The sequence below is a fragment of the Pyxicephalus adspersus genome, chromosome 2, assembly GCF_032062135.1.
Source record: "Pyxicephalus adspersus chromosome 2, UCB_Pads_2.0, whole genome shotgun sequence".
In the NCBI taxonomy this organism is placed as follows: Eukaryota; Metazoa; Chordata; class Amphibia; order Anura; family Pyxicephalidae; genus Pyxicephalus; species Pyxicephalus adspersus.
In genome coordinates this window covers 90,968,845-90,995,579 of record NC_092859.1, presented here as the reverse complement: position 1 = coordinate 90,995,579, position 26,735 = coordinate 90,968,845, and the positions used below count along the sequence as shown (strand labels likewise).

The 26,735-nt window shown below is 36.0% G+C and overlaps 1 protein-coding gene across 2 annotated transcripts in view; it reads right to left on the bottom strand.

Moving 5' to 3' along the window:
* Positions 1 to 22,799, bottom strand: part of NELL2 (neural EGFL like 2) — a 133,280-nt gene extending 110,481 nt beyond the window's left edge. Inside the window, exons 1-2 of one of the 2 annotated variants that reach the window (XM_072401453.1) lie at positions 22,277 to 22,799; positions 21,831 to 21,959 (exon numbers count right to left, since the gene is read on the bottom strand). In XM_072401453.1, coding sequence (XP_072257554.1) covers positions 21,831 to 21,959; positions 22,277 to 22,325 — 178 coding nt within the window. In that variant the 5' untranslated portion in view covers positions 22,326 to 22,799. Of the gene's footprint in view, positions 1 to 21,830; positions 22,021 to 22,276 lie in introns of those variants that run through there. The other variant, XM_072401452.1, reaches the window with a different exon arrangement.
* Positions 22,800 to 26,735: the final 3,936 nt, after the last annotated feature.

Genomic DNA, 26,735 nt, shown 5'->3' with positions numbered 1-26,735 from the left:
TGCTCTGATGTCTATAGCCACAAATTGTTGTAGGAACAATGGCAGACACATCCATCAGTGGGCAGAACTGGCTTGTACCTCCATCCCCCACACCATAAATTTGGCCTCTGTGGGGGGGCCCCGGTTGGCTCAGGGGCTCATTTGTACATCATTCATAAATTACACTAAAAAACAAAACTATGGTTTAGAACCATAGTTTAGCCACCCCCAAACCAAGGGGTACAGGTTAGGAAACTATAAACAAAGATAACTTACACTTACTTAAACTACTAACTTTATATGCCAACTAGTTAATTTTTTGGACTTTGTAATTAATTTCTACCAGTTTAAGCTGAAGACACAGTGTACTCAACTGTTTCTAGGTTAGCTTTTCACCCAGATACTGTACTGTATTTGGCATCATTTCCACTGCTGGCAGAGTCCCAGAGTTTAAGTACTCATACAGAACTCCTTTAACCAATGTATTTACAATCTACGCAACCCTAAGGGTAAAAAAGTCTAAAACATAAATCACTTGAACTTAAGTCAATCATCTAATCAATCACGGTTTTCCAGCCTATACTACTCTACATTAGCAAAGAATCATTTGTTCTTAGTACAGGTGCTGACAGTGCTGTTACAGAGCTCAATATAGAAGGAACAACATTTACTGTGGGCATTTTTCTTGTCCTTTAAACAATGGTGGTAGTAAAGTTTGGGATTAGGACCAGGTCTGTTAAGTGCTACAGAGAGAGCGAAGTTTTGATTTACAGATCTGATTTCGACCGCTTTGCGTAAAAATTAAATGTTGGCCTGAAATGTAACATTGGTTACAAATTTGAATGTGAAAAGTGTAATGCCTCTTCTTGCTACCAAGGCCAATTCAAAACTTTTCCCCCTAACAAGAGTGGCCTTGCTTGACTATGTGGCCCTGTGATTACATGCCTTGATCTACATAAATTCTACTTAAAAACAATGAATTTTACAGCTTGTTGCATGGATAAAGCCTGGCTTGTTACACAGTGGGCCTAATTTATTAAAGGTCTCCAAGGCTGGATAGGATACACTTTCATCAGTAAAGCTGGGTGATCCAGCAAACCTTGAATAGATCTGGTCAGGATTTTCAGGATTGAAAACATTTGCTAACAAATACCAAATTACTTTGAAGCAATCCAATCCAGGTTTGCTGGGTCACCCAGCTTTACTGATGAAAGTGTATTCTCTCCAGCCTCGGGGAGCTTTAGTAAATTAGGCCAATTCTTGATTCTACCAAATTTCTACTGTGTAAAGTTACACACCTTGCAGTACTCTACGTGGTCCTCTCAATGTCATCTTGATTTTACCAGAATTCTACTTAAAAACAGAAAATTCTACCATGAGCTGGTTCCGATAGCAATTTCAAAATGCACAACAGGGATATTAGGGTTTGCAGAACGATGACCTTATGAGTGTGTTCACTCCCTGGTCCAGTCATAGGCTGGGGAAATGTTGGTTACCAAGCTATGAGATTTGCTAAAGCAATGACCTGGCTATTCTATCTGATCTGAATCATAAGCCTGGCCAAACACAACCACTAATACTTTGGCAGATAAAACCATTCAAATAAACAGTTCTCATATGCATATTAGGATTAAATTTAAAGGTCGGCTTGGAATTCATCAAACCGCTTGTCAAGTAAATGTGTACGAGTAAGTTACAAACGAACAGTTGAACATGGTCTACAATCCTTTTTAAAAGGATTTGTAATTTCAATAACAAAATGTAATTTCAAGCAGCTATTAGCCTATTAAACCATTATATTGTCAACAAAAAAATTGTAATTGACAAAATATGATTTCTACATTTTAAAGCAAAACATAGTATGAACCCAGGCTTCAACTGATTTGTTAAAATTGCTTTAATTTAAATGTGTGTGAATAAAAAAGGGAGAAGCATGAGTAATTTAACCAAACAAAATAAAGTGTTCTACTTAAATAAAGAACAAAATATATCTTCAATATTCTTAGTAATTAGCATGCCGCATATAGAAAGTTAATTTACTTTACCCTTGATTGAACACTTCAGCTTGATAAACAAATTGCAATATTTTAATGAGTATTTGTAATCATGTGTTGTCCTCTGTGGCATCCTTTAAGACCCAGTCTTCTGTACTTGAAAACTTACTGTATGCCCTGTAAATATTATTTATGTGTGCATTTTATCCAGTGCAATGTGTTTTGATGCTGTCTATGTTTGTAGTCAATAACATTCATAGTTTACCACCCACCCAAAACTTGTCCTTGGTTAAAACAAGCGTCCAATCTCATCATCTGCATGTACCTTTAGCTGCCTGTGTCGTATCTACATCTACTGATTTTTTTTACATTTACATAGTTTTTAAGAGACATAACCTCTGTCAATAGAGCGGTTAGCATTGCCTAAGTTTTCCTAGGGCTTTAGTTTGGTATTGGTAAATATCCAGGGTTGAGAGGGTGCCTTTAGAATATTATTACAGGTATAGGCATTGTGATGCTATTATCAAGACCAATGGGGACCATAGCATATTTTGTTATTAAATTAGGCAAATATGCAATTAAAAGGTTATAAGGCTCATTGAACACCAAATATTACTGCAAGTCATAAGTGTCAAAACAATAGTCTGTACCCTAAGAGAACAAGACAAGGTGAGAAAGTATGGTGATAAAGCATTTCAAATCTTGGTTGCCAGCCAAAACATCTCTTAATGCTTTGCATATATTGATTAAACAAAGCCTACTTAGTCAAGTTTGTCCCCATTTGTCCTTCAAAATCTGTTGGGGTTTTCCTATCTGACAAACATAGCATGCTCCAGTCTTGCTCATGTCCCTTTTTAAAGTAATCCACAATAATCATGCCTTCTTTATCTTCTATTCAGAAAACCTTTGCTATCACATTTTCACCAAAACTGGTGCTGGCATAAAGTGCCAATCTGGTGTTTTCTCTTGTTGAAATATATTTTTACTTGTTGAATGTGTAGGTGGGTGGAAGAAGTTTTATGTTGATTGGAACCATAGGAGACCTTAATTGTTATAATAATATAAACATAACAATTTTATTATTAATAATAGGGGGAACTTAGTGGCTTTCAATCTCAATAGTTTCAAGCAACCAAATGATTAAAATGGGAAAAGAATCGTACATAATTTTACCATATTTACTCTTTCAGGTATGCTTTAGATATCTGAATAAATGAAAGTTGTCCTAGATTGTCCAACCATTTAATTTCTTACTTTCCTATGCTAGTATAAAAGAAAAAAAGGGAACAACCAATATTACATTTTCATTTACATTTTGAGGAACCTATTCTTCATGATAACTACTGGTATCTGTAAATCAAATAAAATGTGACTATTGTTCATGAATTCTGTATTATTTTATGTTTTGATCTTTTCTGGTTTTTATTAGGAAAACTGCACCGTATATTACCAGACAGAATGCAATGTATAGAATAGTTATAACCATGTCAAGTCTCTTAATTCTTCATAGAAAATCTGTTACCTTTACCGTACACAGACATTTTACATGACACCTCAACACAAAACTATTATATATGACTGGTCTCTTTAGTATGGTGTGGAAGTGGCTAGTTTTTGGGGAATTATTTATGCTTAGCTCTGTGCTATTCAATAATCCATTTTGCCTTCCCCGTGTTCCATTAATCTTAATTTAATTTGCATAACTTTTTTTTTCAACCAGCCAGTTTAACTGCATAGTCATGAAAATGTGACTGCATTTAACAATATCTAATTAATGGAAACGCAAATCCCATGTGAAGTATTGTTCAGTCTATCAGTACAAAGACATTGAAAACAATTATTTTTATCATTTGATATGAGTGCCAAATATTTCAGGATGATCATTGTAGATCGTAGTGTACATTAGATACATATAAAATGAAAATACGGTGGATGGTGCAGGCAGCCATTAAACTTTGCTCACTATAAAGTAGAACTAAACCCCACAATACTCACCTGTTCCCGTTCCCTTGCAGCATGTCACCATCTTTTTCTTACTACTCTTCCTGTTGGCCATCTTGATTGGCCAGGGCAGGATGACTTGATTTAATAATTCGTGGCATTCATTCCCTTTCTGAATATTGACCTAACTGATTGCAGATCCTTATAAGTTGTACTTTAGTCCTGCTTTAAAAGAAATGTTTTCAGTACAGAAATATGCACGTTAAATTGCAGACTTGTTTTAAAGATGAATACTGCAAGGATGCAATCCAGAATCCTCTATTACTACTTAGAGAGTCACTGATCTGGAACACGAATTTGTATATTAGGCATGAAAAAGGTGTCCAGGAAGGTAGAATTTATTTTAAATACTCAACTAAGGCAGCAAAACTGTAATTAGCAAACTTGCCCTATTCACCCACAGATTGTGATTTCTTGTCTAATCTGTTATATTTCTGTTTTAATGCATGTGTAGTTAGGTAATACACTAATCTGTACAGAGAGGCTTTAAATATTCAGAAATATATTTTGTGATGCTAACAATTTATGTCAAAGTACTCCTATAGTTTAGGTATTGTGAACCTGCTGTGGGGGATTGTTCAAATCAACCTGCTCCTGGGTTCTTTATTTTCAGAAGAAAAAATTGCCAGTGAAAACAAACTTAAAAAAAGACAAACAATACCCCGGCCAGGCAACTATCATATCTTTTGTAGTTTCCTCATCATCTACCATAAAACAGAAATGCAAACAATTCTTTTGCACAAAAAAGGGCAACTTCCAAAAAGCTTTGTTTCTTTTGGCGTTCTTTTCATCTCAAGTGTTGGGAAGCAAGTAAACTCCCAGCAGTCCGCAGCTCAATACATAAACACAGCACCTGTGCTCCAAGTCCAGGTGAAGACCAGGACAAGAACGGGTTGGTCTAAGACCAATCCCTGCTCTTCCCTGGTTGGCTTCTGGACCCTTAAAAACAGCTTTTCATTAGAACCACCTGTCTAGTAAACTACAAATGCCTTTCCTGGGGCCAATAAAACACTTCACCCTGGGAATTACTTATGATGTCAGAATCTGTGACCGCTGGATGGTGCATCTTTGAGAAGAGGCTTAGTAAGTAGCTGCAGAGAAGCCTTAGGTAACAAAAGCAAGTGATACAGTAACAAAGTACTGTTTTACTATTCTTAGACATAAATGAGCATTTATTCCTTTAAGTGTAAGGGTTGCCCACTACAAAAAGCAATTAAATTTTTTTCTTTGAATTTTTTTTTATTAATTTTTATTAGGATATCTAGATTGTCTGATTTATCACGGACAAGGACATCAAAATGCCCCAAAAAATGTCTTTTTCTACAGTACTTTGAAAGTAATTGTTAAAACATCAGATTTGTCAAATTTTGCCACAAGATGTCTTACTTTTTCTGACTAAGACGACACATACAGTTTTTTTTTTCTCAAAACTCTTTGCTGTGGCAAAAAAAAAAAAAAACATTTTTATGAAAGCTATCACTTTATCCAGCAATGTGAAAATGTTTGTGCTAAACCCCTGAAGATGCAAGCTTAGGTCATTGATTTTTTTAAAAAAATGTTACCAAGGTAAGATGATTTTTAAGTCTACAGTCCATCTTCAAAAACAGCTTGCATCTCTTCTGAAAACTGTAACTTTATTTCTAGGCTCAGACTAATAAGGCAATGGGGTAACGAATGAGTGTATAGTTAAACTTTTCTTCTTTCATTCAACAAAAATTGAGCCAAACCCTAGGATATGCATATTAAATAATGAAGGAAAGAGGGATTTTTTTTTACTTATTATATTCAAATATAATATAAATCATAGACAGCCCCTTTTGCATTGGAGAAGTGAAATATTGTGGGGGGGGGGTCATTCCTATATACTATATATGTATATACTATACAAGGACTTCTATTGTAACAAACAGATCTGATCACAGAGGCTTGACTGGATATTGTCCCGACGCATTTCGCCTTTCCGGCTTCCTCAGGGGAGCTTGAGACATATTCTCATTATACAAATAGCATACATATATAACACAAATAAAAGAGTCAATTTGTCTTATATTTATATAGCTATGCTAAAAATCCTCTCTCCTCTTTTTTATGTAATAGGCCCTTTCTTATTATTTAATAGGCTCGGAGCAACTCAGAAGCCATACCCAGGATAACCATTGAACTTATGTGTGAAGCAGAATTGCTATATGACCAGTGCCAGGGAAAAAAAATCAATTTACACATCAACATAAAGGACATGGTTTAAATCTCTGCTACCTAGTTGTTGATGCAGGTTGTTTCCGATGATACAAGGATTCCACTTTACAGAAAGACTTAATGATCTAAGTCAAGCAACAAAAATCAGACCAATCTATTGGTACCATTTCAATTGATCACAGAAACACCTTGAAGAATTCCAGGTATTTTCCAAAAATAAGTTTTACTGAGTGTTAGAAGAGTTAAGAGAAGGTGAGAATATTAAGCTGGGAAGAGAAGCTAAAGAATAACTCAGCATTGTTAAAAAAAATTATATATCATATAATATTGCTACAAAAGCCATTTTGTAATTTATAATATTTAAAATAGACATTTTTTTTTAACATTAAAGTTTATCACAAACGGAACAAATAAAAAATAAAAACAAAACTGTATCCAATAAAGCTTAAAAGTTCCATTAGAGTAATAATTTCAAAATTACAGAAAGTTTGTGCTTTGTTGGATTTTGATTTCTTACAAACACACAAATTACAAATGTTGTTATTTTCTAGAAGAGAAGGGGGTAAAGAAATGAAAATCCGAGAGGAAGCTGGGGGTAGAAAGGAAAACAAATATAAAGAGGGGGGCAGGTGGGAGACAAACTGGTCTCACATATATTGGAACATGAAAGGATGAAGCCTCTGTATTTTATCCTGGGATAATTTGAACATCAACCAGTGACACCATCTGTTTCAGAATTGCCCCTCTTTTTCTCTCAAGGAGGCAGTGCATTAGCATTAATATGTTGACCCTTGTAAACCATTGGGCTACTGTGGGAGTTCTTGGCTAACACCAAAGAAAATTGACAAGCCCTGGCAACGTCATCCAATCTGATAAAGAAAGCTTTGCGGCAAGTATGGTCAGAGAAATTCATGAAATGCAGGAGGAAAAATCCAGGTCCAAGGAAACTGAGTGGTTAGTACACTTCCATACAATCTGGTCAAATCTCAGGTGCAAGTAGAATAAATCTTGGGATGGGCTCCTGGGAGAAATTGGGTTTGGGTACAATCACTGCAGCATAACGTTGAAATATGTTGTGTCCTGTCAGGCCATGCTGCAAACATAGGGGTTCAAAACTCCTTAAAGTACATTGAAAAAGATGAGGTTTAGGCTGTCAATTTCCTAATGGTTTTAGTTTAGGCATTATGACAACCTTAAGGCATTCTGTATACTGCTGACGTATAGAATTCACTCGTTTCTGTGATTTGATTAACGATTTGCTGCTCTAAAAGTAGTAATATTATTGACATCCATTGTCATAAGCATTTTGTTTTTGGCCCAAATTAAAGACAAATAAATAAGGCAAGAAATATTGTGTGTTGTACCTGCCAATATAATATAGTGGATCAAACAAACGTGCATGATCCTTTCTAGTAAGACAGTGCACCAAAATGCATGGTGTGTTGACATAATGAACAAACTTTTCTACAGCATGTTGTGAGCACTGTCCAACAAAATGAACCTTGACAGACTGCAAAAAAATAGAAAAAGAATAATTAACAAGAGAACATAGAACAAGCTAGTAAATCCTTCTTCTCCCCATATAATTCCAAAACGAGAGGATACTCGGGTATTTACCTTTTGCAATCTTATAATATACAGAAAAAGGAATCAAATAAAGCTATAGTAATTTTCTTGTCTACGGTGTTATTTAATTTTTTTGTCTTTGATTGCACTTGGCCAATTGCCTTAGGTTTGCTTGAAGGCATTATTACAGGTCAGAAATACGTAAAAGAGTCAAAAAAAAGTATGTAAAAATATAAGCAAAAGGCATATAGTCACTGAGCAATACATGCACATATGCAAATATACTTCTGACATATACCACAATGCTGTACAAAAATCAGCAGTGCACTCAAATGAGTCTGAGTCATATGTCTAGAAAGTTTGGTTTAAATGTCTCAATGCGTTTTCTAGTGATCACCAAATATAGCACACATATATATGCACATATACACATACATACGTACAATATATATATATATAGATCATAAAGATCAACAGTGTCATATGCCCAGCAAGTTTGGTTTAAATGTCTCTATGCATTTCCGAGCAATGGTGGAACACAGGAAGTTTGGTTGGACTGTCTTCATGCTTTCCTAGTGATCATCAAATATAGCTCTGACATGTAGCACAGCGCTGCATAAAGATCAGCAGTGCACTCACATGAGTCGGAGTTATTTGTCTAGCAACTTTGGTTTAAATGTCTTGATGCGTTTCCGAGTGATGACATACACACATACATCCAAATATAGTTCTGACATATAGCACAGCGCTGTACAAAGATGACTGGTGCACTCACATGAGCCTCAGTCATATGTATGGCAAGTTTGATTGAAATGTCTCCATGCGTTTTTGAGTGATGGTGGAACACACACACATACATGCATACATCCAATTTTATAGATTTAAATAGTTCTGACATATACCATAGTGCTGTACAATGAAACACTGAGCTAGGCCCATCAGTCTCTGTACAGATACGCTCACACTCCAATGTCCCCCCACAGTCACACACTATTATTATACATTTATATACCTCTGAAATATACCACAGCGCTGTACAAAGATCATGTGTCATATGTCCAGCAAGTTTGCTTTAAATGTCTTGATGCGTCTCTGAGTGATGGTGGAACACAGCAAGTTTGGTTAAAAAATGTCTCCATACATTTCTTAGTGATGACATGCACACATCCAAATATAGCTCTGACATATAGCACAGCGCTGTACAAAGATGACTGGTGCAATCACATGAGTCTGAGTCATATGTATATCAAGTTTGGTTGAAATGTCTCTATGCGTTTTCGAGTGATGGTGGAACACACACACATAATTTTATATATAGATACTACAGTTATCAAGTTGGAGACACACCGATCTGACTGGCATAGGCACAGTTTTTCCCATGCCACAATTAATTGACACTGTACAACTAAAGAAAATAATCTAAATCAACTCAGCATCCAAGTTTACCATACAAGCCTTTTCTATGATATTGGAGAAAACTGCTAGTAATTATGTTAAGAATGTGGGGATGCTGCTTAATAAGTTTATATCCCTGCAGGATCCATTATAATGAGGTGCTAACAATTTGCTCATTTTTCTCCATGTGCTGCTATCACACTGTCTGAAGTGGAGGCTTCCTGATGAGCTTTACAGTTTCATTTCACAATGAAGAGACTACTGTATTGATCTCTCCTATTTATTACTAGGATATACACACAGATAGGAAGGAACCATACTTAACTACAATATATTTCATTGTACAGGTACTGGACATAATGACTCGCTTAATAAGAGGGAAAAAATCTCTTGTTAAGCATTTGTTTAATCAGACAGTCATTTTCAATGCGTCTGAGTTTTGATTGACAAGGAATTTGCTAATTCATGCCTTCCCCATGCTTTACTGTAGCTGCCTCCAGAATATTCTTCACGCTGCAATCTGAGCCCATGGGACATATAATCCATCATTTTGCTTTAGTAATTGGTGCACCTGCCGCAATTTTGTTTCTGGGATTACTGACATTTTACAATCACGTCTGCCAACTCTTCGTGCTGTATAGTATGCAGTAGCTGCATTGAAAGTATTGAAATCAATTATAATAATTTTCTTGGGCTTAAAAATCGCTAATATTGATTGTCTGACATTTTATTGTGATGCCCAAAAATTCAGAAGGCGCAAACTTGAACTTTCAGTTTTTGGATCACTTACCCAGATACTTTCCAGCGTCATAGGGCCTCACAACTGGACCATATACAATAGAATTATTTAATTAATACTTTAAATTTGGTCTGGATAATCCAATTCCATTTATTGTTGTGTAGTTTAACTAAGGTTTGTATAAGATATTTAAATGTTCATGGTTCTGGACCCCATACAACACAAAACATTTTATCCAAAATTCTAGTAAATAACTCAAAGGTGAGAAAGAAAACAAAATGATCACTGTATATTTAATAAACAATACAGTACTAGAAAAAATTTGACTCTAAACTCATTTTAAACAACTGATCCTTCATTTAACAGTAATAAAGAATATCTGCTACTAGTATTATGTTCAGAATTACTTCTTGCATGTCCTTTTCCTATTGGTTTTTTGTCCTGTAGACTGGAAAGAGACCTGTAAAACAATAAATATGAAAGCTGACATTTCTGACCTACTTTTGAGAATGAGGCTTTCCTGCTGTCTCTGGATACATCACTCAGTCAATGACCCAGAACAAGCATGCAGCAAACAAAGTCAGAACTTCTAATTGCCATTGTTGCCCTCGGTCGGTGACCCAGAAAGTACTTGGGCACTTTCAACATAGCAACCAGACAGCTAGCATATTTAAAAGAAGTGAAAGTCATATGGGAGAATGTTAGAAAAATAACTTATATAATATTTAAAACCTACTAAACTTGGTTTGTTGATCTGTAATCACTTGTATTTGTAACTACAAAATGCCTACCCAAACTATTAGTTATATTGGACTTTAGTCTATAACCTATTTCTCCATAAAGATAAGAATAAAGCTTTGGGTCTCTGTAGGTCACATTCTCAAGCACAATAATATATTATTATGTGGATGTTTTTTATGGGAAAGTGGGATCCTCCAATGGTTTTCTTATCTAGCAGCACTCAACCACCATTAATTGTCAATGGAAATCCTTGGTGCTAAAGATCTTTGCTGGGAAAAAAATCAATATTTCTCTATTAATTATTGCTTCCCTTATAAACTAAACTATATCACCAAGCAAAAGTTACTTTTTTCCTTTTATGAGTAGGATAGAGTTTTACTCCTGTTGGGGTCACTAAGGTGGACATCTATCAATGGAAGCCTGTTTTGGGGAAATTGTCTACAGTAGTTCGTCTAACTTTGGGAAAGTTTGTTACATCTCTGGGAAAATGTACACAGCCAAAAAAAAAAAAACTGACGGGTTTTAACCTTTCACTATTCTAATTTAAATTGTTTTGGCTGTACATAAGCTTCGGCTCAACTTATTTATATAATGATGTACTACATTTATTTTGTTGTGATGTTTCACATTCTTTGGATGGTAATTTTTAGTTAATAATTTGTTGTTAAACTTTAAAAAAAAGACTTGTTTAGAAGATACTTGTATAATTGGAATTAATAGCCATCTATTGATCTTTACCTATATGTCTGACTCAACACAAATTATGCAAGTACAACATCCAGCAATAAAAGTACAATTCTAAGCTCCTAAAACTAAAATAGACTGCATTCTGGCATAGCCTGCTTAATGAAAAATAAGTACTGGTCATTACTGCAAATGAAAAAGACACAGATAGAGTTTAAAAAGGAATATGTGAGGATAAAAGTCCTGGAATAACCAGGTGCTGGGACAGATTATGGAGAGAACTACAGTTCTATTGAACTTTACATAAATGCTTTTTAAATAAATTAAATATTTATATGTAAATATGAAAAATCATAGCTGAATGAAACATTTATTGTTACTAATCAAAGAGGTTTGTAATAAGATATGAGATAACGGCGCAGAACCCTCATCATTTGGTAAATATGTCACAATTATTTATTTATTAAAACAAATCAAAGCTTTTTATCACGTTACATTTTATGTAAAACAGTATCTAATTCAATTAAGTTTATTAAGGTTTTCACCCAAAAGACACAAACTTTTACAGAAAATAAACACTTTCACATTGGATTAAATTATATTCCTAGGATCCAATTATAAATATGTGTAATATTGGGTCAATCTTGGGTGCAAACGTTTATAAATTGATTTCAATATGTTATAGGAATATCATGTTTAGCATTTTTACAGGGAATTACACCTATTGCATGCTTGATATGTTAAAATTGAATTAGGATTTGGCTGCATTAACCTAGTGCACACAATCTTTAATTTCCACAAAAGTTTCCACAGGTCCATGGTACCCAGTTACCTGTAGTGGTATGAGATATTTAAGTGATCAGAATATTATAGTTTGCCACCATCCTAGGTAAACTCCCTTGAGCAGTCCATGTTTTGTCTATTGGATCACACAGTGCATTAAACCCCGATTGTGGACCCCATTTAGGCTATGTACACACGTGCAATATTTGTCGTTGGAAAGGATCTTTCACAATCCTTTCCAACGACTAAGGACTGCACGATGCATGTACATACAGCACCGTTCTGCTCAATGGAGAGGGGAGGGGAAGAACAATGGAGCGACACTGTCACTTCCATTATGATCGTTTTCCCTCCATCGTCCATGGATCCGCCAGGATGGTCGGTCGGACGATGGATTACGGGCACTGTACACACGCAAGATTCTCGTCCAATATCAGCCGAGGCGAGCTAAGGAATCCACACTTTCATCAGTCAATGGATTTTCTAAACGACTTTTGCTATTTGTTAGCAAATGTTTTCATTCTTGGACCAGATCCATTCCAGATTTGCTGAATGACCCAGGTTCATGGATGAAAGTGTCCAGTTTTGGAGAGCTTTAATAAATCAGGCCCTATGACTCTTGTCTGCTGCTTCTGAAGTCTCATTCTGCCTTTTTTCCCCCAGAGAACCAAAGTTCTAAGAATAACCATTCTTACTGTAAAAAAATATCTGGGCTAACAAGGAATATTACTACCGTTTAAAAGCACAATGCCTATTTTATACGCAATGTGCTAAATGAAAACTACATTTTTTTACAGTTTAAAAATATTCCATTTCTGCAGATTGTGACATGCCAAAAATTCATTCATCCGGACCAAAAATTTTAAATGGTCCTTAGAGTATTATACTGTGAAAACTGGAGATATTAGAACAGCATTTTCAACCTTTTTAACAAGGGAACCTTTAAAATACCTTTCAGGTCTTTAGGGAATCCCTGTTATAATTACTGTATCCACAGCTCACAGTACAGTAGCGTAAGTGTGGAAGAATGCCCCCTTCATTGGCAATCAAAAAATTTAATTTTTACAGTTAGTCAAAATAATCATTGGGGTCACCTAAATTGATCTGAGAGGTCCAAATTGCTCATGGCTAAAGCAATCCTTAGCAACTTCTAGATCAGGGGTGCCCATACTTTTTTGTCTTGCGAGCTACTTTTAAAATGACTAATATAAAATGATCTATCAACAATACAAACTTGGCCTTAATATCTCCTGTGCGCGGTAGAGTTTATTTGAAAGGCAGGGCTCCGCGATCTACCGGTAGATCGCAATCCACCTGTTAGGCACCCCTGCTCTAGATAAACCCTGGTGGTAGTAGTAGAAGCACTACTCATAACTGTGGCTGAACACACGTGTGGTCCTGTGGAAGTTTAACTGCAAACCTTGGATCCTTCTGCTTTAACTATATACATGTTTTATTCAATTTTCCTTCTTTTTTCTACATTCAGTTAGAAAAGTAGATCAAACACTTTTTTCTATATATGTAACATGTGTCTACCTTGGTTTTGTTTTTGGTTTTTTTAAGTTTTTCTTCTTTAATAAACTTTCCCTTATAAGTTTGCCTTGAATATTCAAAGTCAGTATTTCCCTATGGTTGTAAAATTCCTGTCAATTAAAAAGTAAATGTTGAAGAACAGAACAACAAAGTTATGTTTTTTAATTGCCTCATTAAAACTCATTCAAAGCTTACCAGTGATTTGAATGATACTGCAAGTAATTATTTTTGCAGAAGCATACAATTTTGTAGCACTCAAATTTTATAAAATAACAATTTTCAGCATGTTGCTACAAAGTGACACCCATGTAAACATTTGAATTGTAAAGGCAGGGCTTACAACACAATTTGCCCTTGGCACAATTGAGACTATAAATATTGTCTGGTCACACACAATGGGCATGACTTTCCCAAAAAAAAAAAAAAGTTCCACTGTAACAAAACAAATAAGTGTTCCGAAAGCGATTTGATTGGGGATTAGTGGCCGTTCACCAACCACCCTATACTACCCCTAGATGCAGCCTAAAGATGTCCAGTGGCAAGCCGTGGTTACATGCGGTTGTGAAGAAGTAACTAAATCATCTGTCTGAACAACCTCTAGTATTAACTTGTCATTATCCTTAATTCAGTTCTAAAACCCAGTTGTGTTGCCTTAAGGCCGATTATTTTTTTTCCCAACAGGCTGACTAAAGGCATCATAATTAACTAAAGCTACATTAGCCGATTTCTGTAACACAGTGCATGGTAGTGTATTATTGCGCACTGTGGTTCATTACCATGCATGTAATGAGCATTTTCGTCAGTGTAATACTGCCAGCCTTACTATTTTTTGGGGACGGAATACTTAGGGTTGCAACACATGGCCAAAAAAAAAAATTCAAATTGGCAGTCCGCAAATTTGTCAGTAATGAACAATTTGGTTTGGCAAATATCATGAGATACTGTCTGGAGTACTAGACACTTTGTTCTGCAGATGAGAAAGATTCAAGCAAATCCAGAACTGATAAACGTACGGATTCGCCTGATTCAGACAATACTCTTTAGAAAAGTAAATAAAATAGTAGTAGTAGTAGATAAAGTGAGTATGAACTCCCCCCTCCCCCCAAGGAGCACAAAGTAACATTCTCTTAATTATATAATTAGAGGAAACCCCATATAAACTCTTAGTCATGGAAAAGTAGCCATTAAACGGACAGAGAACAGCTTAACTTTATAGTTTCTTAAATGCTATACTATAGGGTCCAATATTACAAATCATATTTCAGTGAATTATTACAGTGTAATGTGCTTTTGAAAACACAGCACCATGTTACCAAGCCCTGAGATATGTGGATCTAAAGGTTAAGCAATTAAAATACACCCTGGAGGAAGGTATGCTGTGTTTGTATATGGTTGAATCAATGCCTAATAGCTGAATAGGAAAGTGTAAATAAAAAAAATAAGAACCATTCTCGCAAAAATAGCCTCAAATGAAACCTGTACTGAGAAAAATAGACATTGACTGCCTACCAATCTAAGAATACCCCTTGCTAAGTCTGTCTCTGGCTTCAATATTTTGAGAACAAGAATCAGGGGTCTAGAACAAGAATCCAATGACAGTGAAAAAAAGTACTGAAGGCTCAGAATAATAGCCAAACAACTAGCATTTCACTGGGAGTAGTCAATAGCAATGTATACCCCATACTTCTCTAATATAGGTTTGCTTTAAAGTTTCGTTCAATACATAACCCTTTGTTTAGTTTTGGATAAAGCATGGAAGAATGGTTAGAACTCCTGTAAAGTTATAATGAAGACTCCTTCTGAGGGATTTCTCCATTTCCTGTCTGGTAAGAAGGTTGAGTCAGCAGAACAAGAAGTGAACAAAACTCTCTAAATGAAAAAAAAGAGTAAGATGCTTTTAAAAAAATAATAGGGAGAATGTTAGAACCAATGTCATCTTTTTTTTTGTTGTTTTTGGTTTCTTTGTTGCAGATTTTCCTTCATCTCTGATGTGAAAGAAAATCTTTTGCTCTTAAGTCTTAATTTATCTACCAAAGTCACTAAAAGGTTGCCAGTTCAATGTTTAGAATGGATACAACAATTGAAAAGAGCATATTCACATTGATGCATTGTAGTAATGTACACAACAAAGTGCTCATGTTAAATAGCTTTCCAATGCACCTAGCTATCACAATGCAAATGCAATTTAGCGTACCACAATGCTCACCTGGGAACTTTATGTGTGCTGTCTTGCACTGAATTGACAAAGATCTAATAAAACCTGCATTGTAATGCATTTACAGTTCACTAACAATTTATGAGTTGTTTTACTACAACTATGTTATCTGATGTTGCAACATGTCCTCCTTAACTAATATTGTCTGTGTCCTCTATGGTGGGAATTCCTATCACAGTTATTGATTTTAGACGTGCTTTCCTCATTTTAGTGTTAAAAATGAACTATGCAAAAAGGGAACAAGAAAAATGATGTTCCCCTTCCAAATATCATCCCTTTCATTTATTTTCATTCCACATTTTATTAGCTGCTATGGGTAATACTGACCTTTTTTCCCATTTTAAAGTAGTTCATTATTAGTAGTAATTCATAATTTATATCAGTTCATTCAAACCAATGGTCATACTTAACTTCGAGTCTGGTGGGTTGGTTTTTTATTACTTCTTCCAAAGCGGCCAACCACTTTTAAACTTACAGTGGTAATTGCCCACCTTCCAGGAATTCATGCACAGATATGCCATCTTTGGTATCCTTTTGTTATAAAAAGCTATTAGGTTTAAACTCTTTGGAACCTTCTAAAAAGCTGACTATTTAAAGTGATCTGTGAGCTTCCTTCTTCTTTGATTGATGGTAAAGCTTTAGAACATATTCGACTAAATGTTGCATTTGTAATGTCATCCTGAAGGAAATAAGATTAAACGTGATTGAAGCTTAAATGTGAACTTCAACTCAAAACTAAATATTAATATATATTACATATAAATGAGCTCTTCTTCCTGTGTAATGATTTGTATGTGTCAGTGCTATTCTGAGAGTTGTACAATCCCATAACATGGCACAAACAGGTGGATGACACCTTTTACAATGAAAAAATAAAATACAATATCCTATACCAACCGATAATGTTGATTGTAGGATGACCCTTTGTTCACTCTATTATCCCCTACAATCAACCTGCATACTTAATTAGCTAGGTTCTATACCACTCTAAATTATTGTGGGGGATTGAAAGAGGATGAAATCAAGTCATATTTACACTACTTAGAGTAGTTGTTTCTAAAGATACAATTGTTTATAAATTTCCAAAAAATACTTAGATACAATAATTTGTGTCTTTTGCTTTAAGTTCAGCTTTAAGAAGTGTAATTGCATAGACTTTATTTTTTCCTTTGCAAGCCATCTATCTGGCCAAATAAAACCTTCAGGCTCATTTCCACAGATACTGTAGAGTAAATGTCATTTAGCTATGTTAGAGGAGGGGAGCAGGTTTGGAGATGCTGAAGATTAGCTTTAAGCCATAATTCATTATATTTTGGTGTCACATATACTTGGGCTACTATATGATACATGTAGGTACAGTATTGGTGGTAAATGATCCTACTGTATAGTATAAATGCAATCTGAAATTCCATATAATTGTCCTAGATGCACCTTAAATATTGGCAACACACTGCTGTTTTCAATAATTAGGTCTGATTGTTAAGAGTATCATATTAAATACAGAAAGAGGTGGGTAAGGGTTAAATGTTCTTTTAGTATTTTATTGCTGTCTGTAACCTCCTTGAAGATCATCTCACTTCCTGTCAGGATAGAAATCATTGTCAGTGAAAGGAAATCTCTTCAAAGAGAACACAGACAAAAAATAAATAAAGAATCAGACAATGTTTTTATGATTCCCCATCCTGTTAGCAAATCACTCTTTGTAAAAGTGTAACAGGGACAGGAAGTAATGAAAAAATGTCTCCAATAAGGTTACAGAAAAAAAGAGAAATTTGAACTCTTCCCCATTCATTACCGAAAAAGGTTGATAAAGGAGTAGAGTCATTCCTAAATATGATTTACCTGCCCATTTGTACAGTAAAATTAAGTTATATTCCATGACCCATTATTGCTATATCACTGCATGGCTTTAATATAGGGAAATGGCCTGAGGCAACTTGGTGAAAAAAAATCAATAACAAGACCACAATATTAACGGCAATCCGCACATGACTCTAGAAGACATCTCTTCTTTGACTAGGGTGTTAGGCAGAAAATCACACTGCTTAGTATTCTCGGTCAAATCGAAATGAGTGAGAGAGCAGAGGAATATTTCACATGGCTGACATATAGCAGGAAACAGTAGAGTTGTTGTTACAGTCAATGCTTCCTGCACAGGCGTATTGCAGTATGTCCTTGGCACCTGTGACTAATGCACATTATATTTCTGTTATACATTAGATTGCAGTAGTGGCAAGAGCACAGAATACAATATACATCCCTGCTTTAGGACATCAAGCCTTATGTATTGGCTGCCTCCCAAGCTTTTAGTGAACTGATTCAGCAATACAAGAGAACCAATATCCTATCTGCTATCATTCCAATTTGTAACTGGGCAGTTAAAAAGAATATCTAGTACACTAGCTGCACCAAAGCAGCAAATCTAACTTCTATCCATATAAGCCATGATGGATGGCACTGGTGTTTGAAAGGATAGTGCTCGACTGGCCATCATCATAAATGAGCCTCTGCCAGTGCCACAGGCTTAAAATAAAAAAAGCACACCGGCTCACTTGTCCAAACAAACTTTGCCTCATCCAAAGAAGCAATGTTTATAAACCATCACAATTGCTGAACACTTGAACAGAGAGCAAAGTTGTTATTTTAGGAGCTTTTGCCACTAAATGTGCTGTCATGAGCTTTCCAGCACAGCAGAATTCATCAAAAAGCCCAATATTTTTAACAGAGGTTCCTCCCACTGATGTGTTATTGTGAATTTACTGATGGATGTTTAGTAAACTCACACAATAACTTTAGTTAGCCAATCATGTGCATAGAAAGTAAATGTCAGAATATTAAATAAAGTCAATCTTCACACAATTGTATAGGGATGGTCCCACTGTTGCATTGCAGAAACTGTAAAAATGCAGTGTGCAGCAACAAACAAGACGTGTTGGTGCTCTGGGGTGCCATTTTTAATGGCACCCTAAATGAACCTAACCAAAGCACTACAGATAAAAATGTGGTAAAGCACTTTTGTGCAATATGGTGTGTTGGGTCAAAAAAATGGGTTTTTAATTTCATGTATAGGAACATACATTTTATTTTTCAAAATGCAATACACAGCTGCATGGGCCCTTTAGTTGGCCAATCAAGTCAATGAAGTTCAGTCAAACCATAAACCATAGTAATATTACTTGCAGAATCTAAATGAGAGTTTGAACCCCCTGTTTAAGCCAATCAAAATGGTGCAAATGGTAAACGTTGATGTGTAATATGCATTGTACTATAAAGGTGCTTTTCCCATGGCGCACAGTTTTTATAGGGTTTTCAATGTGGATTTTATTAATTGTTTGAATAAAGGTAGCAATATTTTACATTTTAAGTTCCTACAATACATACATACATTTGGCACGGATTGTCTTATAGCATAGTTTTGTGATACCATTGGATGTGGCAAATGTAAATATTGGTTAAGGACCATACTACTATTATGTTAATGATTACAACTTTATTTAACACATCACACACGTGGAATTATTGTGGTTGGAAAGGATCCTTTACAATCCTTTCCAACGACTAAGCACTGCACGATGCCTGAACGAGTGCTGTACATACAGCACCATTCTGCTTTATAGAGAGGGGAGGGGGGAGAACGACAGAGCGGCACCCCGCTGCGTGCTCTCCCTCTTCCCTTGCATTAGGAATCATTCATTGTCTGTGGATCCGCCAGGATGATCGTTCGGACGATGGACGACAGGCGCTGTACACACGCTAGATTCTCGTCCAATATCGGCCCTGAGCTGATAGCTTAACACTCTGGTGTCAACAAGCTTAAAAGCAAAGGTTATAAATGTGTAGCTTTCAGGCTTGCCAGTCCTTTTCACATCTACCATACCAACTGGATGGCCTTGGCCCCTGTAATCCCGGTGCAAATATACAAATAATAATTATGCAGCCATCTTTTATCTATATGAAAATACATTTCTGACTATAGCCCATTAATGTTTTATGCAAAATAATTATTTTAGGCCAAACTATTGTTATATGTTGGTGGACCCTAGACACCCCAATCTGGATCTGTGCCATGAAATATATTGAGTTACAGTCACAAGCGGGTTCCCTTTAAAAGACCCATGTATTGCTAATTATTTCGCTCACTTTCAAAGACAAACAGAAGACAAATGCAACTGTTGGATTTCAAATCTGAGCAGAACAATAGATTTTATTAATTTAAAAACCATCTGAAATGAATGTTTATGAAAAATATTTTAAATAAAAGTAAAACATTAAATGTGGCATTTTTTTCGTTTCCCCCGTAATGCATAATGTGCAAAACATAAGTGTCTAGAAAGTTTAATTACAACAGCTTCTGCCACACAGGTAAAAAAATAATTGTAATATTATACTATAATATTATACCATTTGAAAAGTCATGGTTCTAATTGTATGTCTGCAACAGGGATAACATTTTCCAAAGTGTATTCTTGGTAAAAAGAAACCTTTTTGATGCATTTCCAAATACCGTTTTTATTATAAATTGTTCCTTACAATGTATTTAGCAGGTAAACATATCTTTTGTTTTTCAATTACACACTTCAAAGAGCTACATAATAACTAGATACCCATAGCAACTGCACAATACCATTTCAGTATATGTAAACTAATGGAAGCGTTTCACTCCCTGCATATCAGTGCCTCCTATAGAACCAAATATTATGAGCTAGAAATGTCCTTTCCATAGCTACAGTAACAAAAAATGTGGGAGACATTTTCTTTCTTAGGTAAAAATACAAATGCAAATCCCAATCTAAAATGAGGTAATTAGCAAACACCATAGGAAAACTGATGTGGTCCCTGACCGCCCCATCTCTCATCCATGCACCTGAAATAGAGCCATCCAACTTTCACAAACCAATTTTGTTTTTACCATAAGTCACAGGTTCCCAGCAGCATTAATCTCCCTGATCAGGGTAGTGTGCCTTATTATTCATTGCTTCCCCAGACTCAAATCAACCATCTGCCAGGCTCAGTCCTGCTGTACATTAATTAAGGGGCCATCAATCAGTAAAAAGCAAGCGGTTGCAAAAGAGCACTGACACTTGAGTGGGAAAAGCTTGTAGTTAAGGTGGATGATCTGTGCTGCACAGCTCATGTGAATCATGTATCATCTAATTGAAAAGTTAGCAGCAATTGTTAGTGAACATAAAGCTGTCAAATATGGGCTGTATAATATAGGATGCAATATTATCATTATAGTAGATTACTGTATATTATAGAAGAGATGGTTCCAGATTTCAAAGTACCATGGTTTAAGCTGACCAAACACATATTACAGCCCTTGTACATAACGGGCAGCATTTAAAATGATTTCCAGGTACACAATGTTGCTTTGCGGAGTCTTCTTTTCTAACATATTCACAGAAGGAAACAAATGTAAAAATCTAATATAAAACACAGATAATGAATATAAATAATTCAAACAAAAAAAATGCTTTATTGTGCATTTAACTCTTTCTTTTAAATGCTCATGTTCAAAACAATCATTAAGAATTTATCATAAGCACTAACTCCCTTGTCAAGGAAAAGAAGCGGTTACAATTGGCAAGCATGAAATTTTTCCATATCAGAAATTAGGAAGATGAAATCATTAAAAAGAATAAAATGGGTCCTGGGAAATTGTGAATGCAATCGTTGACAAAGGACAAGACTTTTTGAATCTGTGTGTATTATAGATAGATAGATAGATAGATAGATAGATAGATAGATAGATAGATAGATGTTTTAATGTGTGTTTATTTCTGTAGAAGCACAACTTTGTAAAGTGCAAAATATTGCATCCTAGAAACAGATATTTTTCTTATGAAAAGGGAAGTTCCCTTATTGTTAAAATATCATTAAAAAGACATTTCCATACTCTGTAGGGACAAAGGACAGCCAAAGCCATACACATTAACAGGGACAGAGAAGCCCCAGGTGCAGATAAAGAGGATGAAGTGTGCATAACATTGTGTTGTGACAATACCTTGGAATAGGTAGGCTCTGCTACTGTTGTGAAGTCCTTGAACCTGCTGCACTCCAGGGGTTGCCTCCCCCAGCTGGAAGTCTTCTAAGATGTCAATCTGCAGGGAGGGGTCCACACCAAATCCTGCAACTGACCCAACAAAGCAACATCCACAAATTACACACCAAACTAACATGTATTGTTTGTGCATAGCCTACAGTGAGAAAACCACCCAGTTTTAGCTAAGCTCTCAGTACCTGTTAAATGCTGCAGCTTTATATAGAACAAAAATACACCTCATCTCCAAAAGGTGACCTACTTTACTGGTGGTCCAAGAACTTATCTCGCAGATATTTGCTCCTAATTCTAGTGTTACATTTCCTTCTAATGATATGCAGTGCTATGTATAGAAATACACCTCATACTTAGGACTCCCTAAGCAGAATAGAGAAGAAGGCTTTTCTTACCTGGTTTAAGACAAGCAATAACACAGATGATGCCCACAATTAACTCCATATTGGTGGATATAAGGTGGATGCACTCAGTCCATAGTCTCTCTTATCTGCTCTGGGGAAGCTCCGGTGATCTCAATGAAGATGATGCTGCTTCCTAACACAACACAGGGAGCAGCCAGCAGATGAGCCAGCAACTTGGATTCCCCAAAGCTCGCATGATTCCTGAGCAGGCAGATCCAGGAGAGGAGGAACACTAGTTTAACCCAATAATGCACACACAGCCCGACTTTAATCCAGAGCAGGGAGCGCAGCAAAAATCAAGCAGCATAGAGGAGCAAGGCAGATAGCCAGAACCTGTTACAGACAATGGATATTCCTGAGCCCTATGAGAGATGCTGAAGCAGGGCACTCTAATTGCTACTCCAGGGATTTGGAGGAGGGGAACAGGGACAGGCTGGTCTGTTCCTTTATCAGGGTCTGAACAATTGCTGCTTCCAGGAGCTGATCAGTGCATTCTGCAGGCTGCATCTCACAGATCAGCAGGAGTGCTTACAGGTTGTGTCCTCCTATGATTGACAGGGGGTGGGCAATGCAGGACTTTATGGGTAGAGTTAGGGCATTCCTGAACTAAACTGTGTCTAACTATAGAGAGTTTGGGCATCCCTTGGATTAGCTGAGTGTGACTACAGGGACATTGCACTTTAGGCACTGCTGAGCCTGGTTGGGTGTCACTACAGGGAACAGTTAAGCATCCTTTATATGTGGTGACTAAAAGGACATTTACCATGTAGGCATCCTTGAGCTGAGCCATAAGTGACTACAGGTAAATAGGGCATCTGGGCATACCTGAGGTTACTTGTGTGTGTAATCTCAGGGAATTTGTACATTGAGACATGCCTGAACTTTGTGGCATCACATGGAAATTGCACATCTGGGCATTGCTAGGCATATTAATATTATTATTAATAAACAGTATTTATAACACACTAACATATTACACTGTACATTAAATAGAGGCAGCAAATGACAGACAGATACAAACAGTGACACAGGAGGAGGAGAGGACCCTGCCCAGAAGAGCTTACATTCTAAGTGAGGCTTAGTTGTGTGTGGGACCACAATGATAATGTACATGTAGATATCCCTGAGATGTGTGTGACAGTGGGGAACCAGTACACATAGGCATCCCTTAGCTAAGCTATGTGTGACTATAGGGATATTGTACATTTGGATATCCCCAAATTTAACCATACCACCCAATTTTTGGAAATAGTATAAAAATAAGACATTTTAAAGGGTATGCAATTGACATAGCCCTGCCACACCCACATTTTGCAGACTATAAAAATTGGATATACAAAAATGCATTGGGTATGAATATAGCTATATAGAGTATATTCACCCAAAGAGAGACAGCTATGGATGACAAAGGAACAGAGGGATAGCCTCTAAAACAAAGACAGTTGGGAGTGCCGGAACAGTAAAATCTGGATTAAATCCTCAGATTAGTCAGGAAATTGAACTAGATTCTGACATTCTGAGTTATGTTTTTTTTTTATGCGCTGTCAATGACAGCTAAGGTACAGCTCACCCAATCCAGGTACTGGACAACAAAAACGTTTCACCATACAGCAGCTGGATTGGCTAAGCCCTACTATACCTGTTAATGACAAGTGTTGGATAGGAACTCAGATTTCTCAAATTCTAAACTAAATGTAATTTATAAATTCTGATCCAAGGCTGAAATAGTTTGACTCTGATCAAACTATGTAACCACTAACAGTTTGGAGAAATGTCTTAGCTGTGTTTGTGACTATAATTAAATTGTACATTTGGGCATCCCTGAGTTTAGCTATGTATGTGACTTTAGAATGACTACATTGATACATAAGTGAATTTATAGTAGTGTCATGAGGAGAATAAAATTAGGAAAATAGCACCTTCTGGCATGTCACGCAGGGTGTCCTTTGTACAACAGTAAACTTTTTTTTCCCACCATCCATACTGTATCTAAATATTTCTCTAACAAAATTGTCAAATTTTACATTTAGACACATTTATTATGACACATCTGTCACAGAAATAATGTTGAGGTCCAGACATATGTCTTATGTCATATGTTTATTTATACCTTGTTACACATTAACTAATGTCATTTTTACAAAGCCATATCAGACCTCATATTACATTTTCCTATTGTTTTGTGATAAAGCATGCATGATGACATTTTTTACTTGAAAACACCATTCTTTTTCTGTGCAGCTAATCTATAGTTCTACAAGTGTTGTATATTATTTAAAGCAAACATATTGAACCAAATGAGCCTAGAAAAGTGTCAGTGCCTGCACATTATTTCAGCTATGTTTCAGAACAGGAGTGTTCAACTCCAGTCCTCAAGGGTCAGGATCCACTTACATTTTCAGTGTTTCCTGGACAGACAGGAGTAGACGTATTAACGTGTAAAGTGTGGTTTACAGACTCAGAAATGACTGTTTATATGAACAATGTGGTCTGTATGTGGCCCCCAAGGACTGGCGTTGGATACGTGTACTCTGGGTTACCCTAAGACCCTTCAATACTTTGTAACATATGCACACTGACCATGTTCAGGAGCCATTATCATTTTCTAAGCTCAGCAATGGTAGACCCTACTTTTCTCCTAACAGATTCACTTTCAAGATTTGGTTGGCAACGGGTCAGTTGTGTCTATAAAAAACCTGTCTATAAAATAGGTTGGGATTCAAAACCCTGCTAAAGTTAATGCACTATTATAATTATATTTTATATAGCGTCAACATTTTAGGCAGCACTTCAAAGTCAAAGGTCTTGTCACTAGCTGTCCCTCAAAGGGGCTCACTATCTAATGTCCCTACCATTGTAATATATCAATACCATAGTATATGGTCAATTTTGAGGGGAAACCAATTAACCTATCTTCATGTTTTTAGCAAGTGGGAGGAAACGGGAATACTCAGGTAAAACCCACGCAAACATGTAGAGAACCTGCAAACTCCAGGCAGATAGTGCCCTGGACAAAATCCAAACCCAGGACCTAGCGCTGCAAAGGCCAGAGTGCTAACCTTTGTGCCTCCATGCCGCCAACCTTTGAATGTGATTCTACATGGTCATAGCACATAAGGTTAGAAAAGAAGTATAGCTGATGCTGTGTGCAGTAAAGATTCAGAATTGTGCTTTTCATTGATTGAAAATAGTATCCATTCACATCTATGCTTTTAAACTGCATACATATCACAACATGTTACAGAATGTCCCGGTGTGTTAGGGAAATTAAGTATTTTGATTCCTGCTGGTAAAAAATTCACATCGATGTGCTATAAAAAAAAACCAATGTCAACACAACTGGTGTGATCCCAGCATAAAGGGTGCACATGACCTTACGCACTATAAAGCATACATTTGAAGACTCCTGCATAGATGTGTGATTTGAAAATAGTTATGTATGTTTTTATAATACATGGACATTTGCAACCCACAGGCAATACTGGGAGCACACATGTTGTGTTACACAAACATTACCTGTGCTGAGTTTAAAACCTGAATTAAAACAAAACTTATCACAGTAGATCTTTAGGCATCTCAGTGTAAGTTTAATGAATCCATTCATTTCTAAGGCTGCATATTCCTGTTTTAAAAGAATATTTTTTATGTATTTTTGTGGGGTTTTTTGTATTTACGTATTTTTATGTAGATAACCTAGAAGCAAATACTATGCCCTTCCAAAGACAGTAAAGGAGTAATATACATTTGTATTATGAATGCCTTATATAGATTCCTTTTGTAAATTATGTTTATTGGTAGCTACCCTTCACTTGTACCTCTCCATTTCATTTCCTATGCAATTGGTGTGCTTGTCATGATATATATCAAAATCATGATTACCGCTTATAAGCATTAGCGACATATGTTATATTAATGCTGCAGGTCATTATAGATTGACTCTGTAAGCCTTTTAGATTAAAGGAAGTACTGAAGATGGACACCTGCTTTTGTGACAATTAGTGCATATTATTTATAAATATGGATTTTTATCATTCTAGTGTTCCTATGGAAACCAAATGCTTTGGAGATTTTCTATATTCGTCTGATCTTCTTCATTCTCCGGCAATATATGTTTTCAGACTACACAGTAACACAGATCGTTTGTTTATTGTCATGAACTTTCTGTTTTTTATTTTCACACAAACTATGTAAATCCTATTTCTCTCACACAGATGGGTACCTGATGCTTATTCTTGTATTATACTTGTATGGAAATACTCTTGTATTTTCATACAACTATAATCTAAAGCAATATTTTCTTACAGTCAAATATCAATCTGTTTAGGCTCTTTGGACATATATACCAGCAATATATCTTGGATGATTCCAAAGAATAGTTATAGTCTGAATCAGTGGGGTCAATCAGGAGATACGGAATGGGGACAAATTAGTTTCAGGGAAGGTTTGGATT